Below are 6122 nucleotides of genomic sequence, written 5' to 3' on the forward strand. Positions count from 1 at the left end.
GATGGCTTAGCTCCTTATAGACTGATGTAGCATACATGGATATGATAGACTGAGCCTTATATTGGTTGTAACTCAGCTATAGCGACCTTTCATCCATAACTCCCCTTTATACGGCTTGGTATCTTGTGATTGTGGTATCGGGTGTCGTACTGTAGTAGAGATTGGATTCGATTTGGGCTTGGAGTGCTGCGATTCCTTTGATATGGACGTCGTTCTATGGTGGTCTTATGATGATGGCTTGATTCTATTGGTTCACTTGGAGAGGTTTCATTCACGATTTGAGGTCTGGGCTATTTTCTTTCCAACTCTAGAAGCTTGTTATTCGCTTCGGAGTCGATACCTAGTGGTCGGGTACTATTTGTTCATTTGGGAGGTTTCATCCATGGTTCAATGTTTGAGCTCTGTACTTTCTTAATCATTATGGTTGTCTGTTATCCTCTATGGAGTTGATTCTTAGCAACTTGATGTTATTGGTTCTTTTGGAGGTCCTATCCACGGTTCGAGGTCCGAGCTACGCACCTTCAGGCTCAGGATTCACCATGTTCCATACTCAATGGTTATAACTATTCTGTGTATCCGTCGGGCTTATGCAATTCGCTCGGGTTCATATTTAAACTTGCACTCCTTGACTTCTTATATGTAGTATTCCTACTTTTCATATTGTTTTTATTTTTCAAGCTCAATCATCCTATGATGTCTACTAAGTACCTGTTATTTTGGTACTCATACTACACTCTACATTTATTTTTGTGATACAATTTGAGCACAAGCTACCAGCGCCAACATCGAGCTTGCTGCAGTCTGTTTCGGAGGCAAGGGTGAGCACATGGTGCTCTGGATTTACCTGTCTCCATCTATATATAGTTGACTAGTCTTTTGCTTTTTGAGACAAATCTTTGTTTCTGTGGTCCACTTTTTGGACTTGTGTTTGTTTGTAGTAGCTCTGTACTGGTGACTTTTAGGTTCTAGGAGGGATCTTATTTTGTATATATATTTTGGCTTGGTTCCGAATTATTCTTATGATATTCTTATGAATTACTTGTTTTTGTATAGTTTCTACCCTTAAATCCACTAGTTGTAGTTTCGAGTACAAATCGGTTTGTGTACTGATGGGTTATAGTAGGTGTCATCATGACTCAAGAAATCGGGTGGTGACACAACTAAAAATAATGATTTTTTTTAAGGGAACAGACCTTACACGAGGCTCCCACCTCTCGTGCGCGGCCAGGGGTTGAGCCGCTCACCCCCAAGCTGTATTATACATAAAAACAGAAAAATACACGGAGGGAGACATAAACCTAACCTCCAATCCTATGGTGGTTCATAAGCATACCATCCTACTAAGGGCAGCCAACTCATCCCCGATACAAGCACATGAAAAGAAAACCTAGAAACTATGCACCTAAAGGAAATGACTCCTCTCGATACAAAGAAACTAGGAAAGCATAAATAAGGGAGACTCTCCCTTTACATAAAATAAAGGAAAAATCTAAATAAAACTGGGGATGAATCCTCATAAATTCTATATATACAACAAAATTAGCGTAGACGATGAACATCAAATAACATGGCTAAGATATAACATGGAAAATCACAAACACTGCAATTGGGTGCTCAATCCAAGGATGCAACACAAAATAGTAGATCATGGAGGCTTTTTAATCTGTTTGGTCTTCCTCCGTCTGAAGCTGGGCAGGCCGACTCTATCTAGCATGTAGTAACCTCGAGTACCACGAGGTAGCTGCTGGAGGGTGGATGAAATTTTCTTTAAGTGTACGAAATGTTGCATAGATTAGAAGAAATATGCATTGATCAATGGATCTATCCTTAGGCCCTTATGAAATTATGAAGCACAAAGAAAAGAAAACCTATGCAATATAAAACAAATTTATTTGAATGAAGCACGGATTTTTAGTTCTTATTAATTCAAGCATCTAGCAATTATTTTCTTTCTCTAAGTTTTTATATAGACAATATGGTATGAACTTTGACTCTCCTTAATAGAGTTTCAGAGTGTATGTAAAATGAAGTTCTTATTAATTATTTAATTTTTTAGGAATGCAATTTTTTTATTAATATGTAATTTATATTATTTTTAAAGGGAAAAAATTATTTATTATTATCTATTTAAGTTCAAGAACTTATAATAAGTAAAATGCAATAATGTATTTTTTATTGATTGATGAGATATTCAGGTGCAACACATATACTAAATCTAGTCATAGTTAAAATACATCTTAATTTAATTTAATGTAAATCCCTACAATTTATATTGGACAAGTGTTACTCATATAAGTATGTATAGGACGAAATAGAGAGAGAATATAATGGAGAGGAGTCAAATTTAATTTTTCTCCAGATTTGTTAGGCGATGAAGTTGGGAGATATATGGTTATGCCCTTCCGCTACACCCTCTGTTGAATGATTCCTTAACAATGTAAAACAAGAAAGTGAAGGTTACATGTTACACATATAGAATAACAAAGAAAGAAGCAAAGAAGAGAAAAAAACTGATGCATCAGTAATCCAACCCTCACTCTTGAAAACAACAAAAAAAAAAAAGGAAAAAAGGTTCAGAGATACTTGTGTTACTTCCATTCTTGCATGCGGTAAAGACAAAAATTACATATAGTACTTATTGTTCTTTTGCTACTTCCATCATTGCATGCATAATACATCTTTCATTTCATTGAGGTTTTCTTATTACTAATTTAAGGAGTTTCTACAACATATTTTTAGTCTCTGCATCACCATGTCCGATCAAGTGGAAGAAATTGCTCCTGAATCATCAGCGAAAGGGAACGTTGATCAACATGATTATTCTTCTTCTTCATCCATTGAAGGCGATGACTTTCGACAACCCACCAATGACAAGTCTCACCTCTTTGGCCGCCAGAAACCTGTCCATGCAGCTCTAGGCGGTGGCAAACGTACATCTATCTTCCATGTTCTCTTTTTTGACTCTTCATAGCGTAACATCTTTCTATATATTCTTATTTTCATAGGATTATCATTGCATATTCAAAACAACAAGTTCTAAAAGAAATTTTGGTACATGTGCAAAAAGTATTTCTTTCTTGGTGTCTAGTAAAACAATGTCATATATATAAAACTTGAGGACTAATTATTTTAGCATTATATATGTCATTCTTGATTTTCTTTGTGTAAACTTACTATTATTTGGTAACAAAAACTCTTCTGTCAGCCGCTGATATTTTGTTGTGGAGGAACAAGCAGATTTCAGCAGGGATGCTTGCTGCTGCCACTGTCATTTGGCTTCTCTTTGAATGGATTGGTTATCATTTGCTCACTTTTATTTGTCATTCTCTCATACTTACCTTGGCCATCTTGTTCTTTTGGTCAAATATCTCCCACTTTGTCAACAAGTGAGTCTATCCTTTGTCTCAAAAACTTCACTTTGTCTTTCACTTACCATGATAATACTATTCTCTAGATTTTTATCATGCACTTGACATGATGTTTTGTACTTGAGGACTTGAAACTTTCATATATACACACTAACACAAAAGCGCGTAATATTAATTATCCAAATTCATTCACATGAAAAAATACATTATATGTTTTTAGTTGCTATGCTTCTAGCCTCTCCCACATGTGCAAAGTATGTACATTTAGGATAAGACCATTTGTACTCAATATCAGGACTCCTATGGAATTTCCAGAGCTTGTATTGCCAGAGAAGTTGTGGACACAGGTTGCTCTACTTTTGAGGGATAGATTCAACTGGGCATTTGGTGTCTTCTGGGAAGTGGCTTCTGGAAAGGATTTGAAGAAGTTTCTCTATGTACCTTTTTCCCACTACCTTTCACTATTGTATTATCGATAATTTCATGTAGTGCAACTTGCTAATAAGACTATAAATATGCAGACTATTTTAGGGTTGTGGATTGTGTCTATTGTTGGCAGCTGGTTTGATTTTCTGACTATTATTTACATCTGTAAGTTCTCCTACCTTTTCTTCTTTCAATCAGCTTCAGAAGCCGAGCTTATGAAAATATTCACCCATAGCATCATTTTTTTTTACGCGATCAGTATATTTTAACTTTTCGTAGCAGCTAACCTGCCTTATTTTCTAGGTTACTAATCACATTTTTTGTTGACCTTATATTGTAAACCTTTTTATATATAGAAGTTAAACATGCAATATACTGCTCATTTATACAAACTAGGTTTTCATACCTCAACTTGATTGCAGGAAACTTTCCCACAACTAACTTTTTTTTCATGATTAGTATATCTAATGCCTTACAGGAACTTACATAATTTCCAGTGACGGAATAACCATTTAGATGAGGAAGAGATAAGGAAGTTTAGGATAGCATAGACTTCATAATAAGTCATTGTCATCGGTAAGTCACAAAGATAACTAACTAGAATATTTGTTTTCTGGACAGTATTTGTCATGCTGTTGACAGTACCCTGGTTTTATGAGAAACATGAAGATCAAGTGGATACCTATGCACAGAAGGCTAAAAAAGAACTCAAGAGACAGTACAGTCATTTGGATGAGAAGGTTCTTCAAAAACTACCAAAAGTTCCTTTTGTCAAAGATAGTAAGCAGCAGTGACGACATTCTATTTCCAGGAAGATCACAACATCACAGAAGGAGTCTCCTTCTTCATTTTACAAGCAGTACTACCCAAAGAGTTCTTATGCTTCTGGATGTTACAAAAAAAGACTTTGTATGTTTCTCCGCAGTTAACATTGAGGGATTGCTAAGTGTATTCCCCCTTCAAGCCCTATTTATTCCTTTGTTTTTGGTTAGCTATACATAGGATTGACTCTCTACATGATCAAGTAACTTTCATTATTTTAATCAGTATCATATTTTAAACACAAGCACTTGTGAGAATTTACTTACCATTTGATCAACTTGAAAATTAAGTTTATACTAGGAACTGTGAGCACTAGTGACGAGCACTAGGGAGTAGTTATTATATTGCTCGTTCTTCTTCAGGAGCAAGAGTTAAACACTCTAGAACACTCACATCTAAGCCCATTGCCCTGCTGTAGGACTTCTAAGGGGTGACTAAAAATAAACAACATCAACAACAATTTTGAAGGACTAGATAAACAAACCTCCAGCATTTTGGTATTATTCTCTGAATACAACAACAACTCAATGGGGTCTGGGGAGGGTAAAGTGTATGCAGACCTTACTCATATCATACCAAGGTAGGACGGTTGTTACCAAAAGACCTTCGGCTCAATAAAAGCATAAAAAGAGGTCAGATAAGGCTAAAAGAAATTCAAAGTGATATGGAAAAAAAAATAACAAAAGCGACACAGATAAAATAGAGTAATCAAAGTACAGAAAGTAATACATGAATACACGAATGAAAAATTGATCCTTGAAGAACCTTAAATATTACTCTACTAAAGAAAATACAAAACACTTTTGGCTTCACATCAGACTTATCAGGTCAATCAAACAAAAAAAGGATTTTTTTTTGGTAAATATCTTTAAAATGTGTGTGTAAATATACAAGTACATATAAACCTAGCACTGAACTAGTCATTGACAAACTAATACAGCATTATGTTTTTGCGTTGAGCAAAAGGCACCCTATTTTAAGATTGACGAGAGAATAAAAATGTTGTCTTCAGGTCAGCGCGTACATATAGAGGTATATTTGAACTCAGCATTGAACTACAACAACATTAGTTTTTCCATAAAAACCAAAGCACAATTTTCCTCTATTGACAGTATAAAGGGTAGTTCTGTTCGTCTCTTATTACTTCCTTAATAGCAAAAATTAGGTTAGGTTTTAAGCATCAACAAGAAGGTACTGGTCATACAGTATTTTGCCAATACGCTAGAGATACCTTTACCAAGAGCCTACATTTGTGCTTCACAATTCATCTTTTCACATACTTGCGAAATGAAATGAAATGAATGTCATGCCTGATGAACAAAGAGTAGAGCAGAGTCGGAGTATGACAAACTTTGTTAAACTCAGAGAATATCCCTAAATTTGAGTAAAAGGAGTGCTATGATGTGTGAGATCCAGGGGATAAGAAAGGCTTCCACAACTCAAATTCGTACTTTGGATATGGAGCTACCCACTTGTATGGCATTTCAAATTCAACACTAACAGGAG

The 6122-nt window shown here is 35.4% G+C and overlaps 1 protein-coding gene across 1 annotated transcript; it reads left to right on the forward strand.

Annotated features, from left to right (window-relative positions):
* The first annotated feature begins 2724 nt into the window (after positions 1-2724).
* LOC129881641 (reticulon-like protein B5) lies at positions 2725-4630 on the forward strand. The gene is made up of 5 exons (XM_055955776.1): positions 2725-2930; positions 3206-3386; positions 3664-3805; positions 3890-3959; positions 4416-4630. Exons 1-5 carry the CDS (start codon positions 2753-2755, stop codon positions 4586-4588), a joined length of 744 nt encoding a protein of 247 aa, XP_055811751.1. The 5' UTR covers positions 2725-2752; the 3' UTR covers positions 4589-4630.
* The last annotated feature ends 1492 nt before the right edge of the window (positions 4631-6122 follow it).

Source organism: Solanum dulcamara, chromosome 3 (assembly GCF_947179165.1).
Source record: "Solanum dulcamara chromosome 3, daSolDulc1.2, whole genome shotgun sequence".
NCBI lineage: Eukaryota > Viridiplantae > Streptophyta > Magnoliopsida > Solanales > Solanaceae > Solanum > Solanum dulcamara.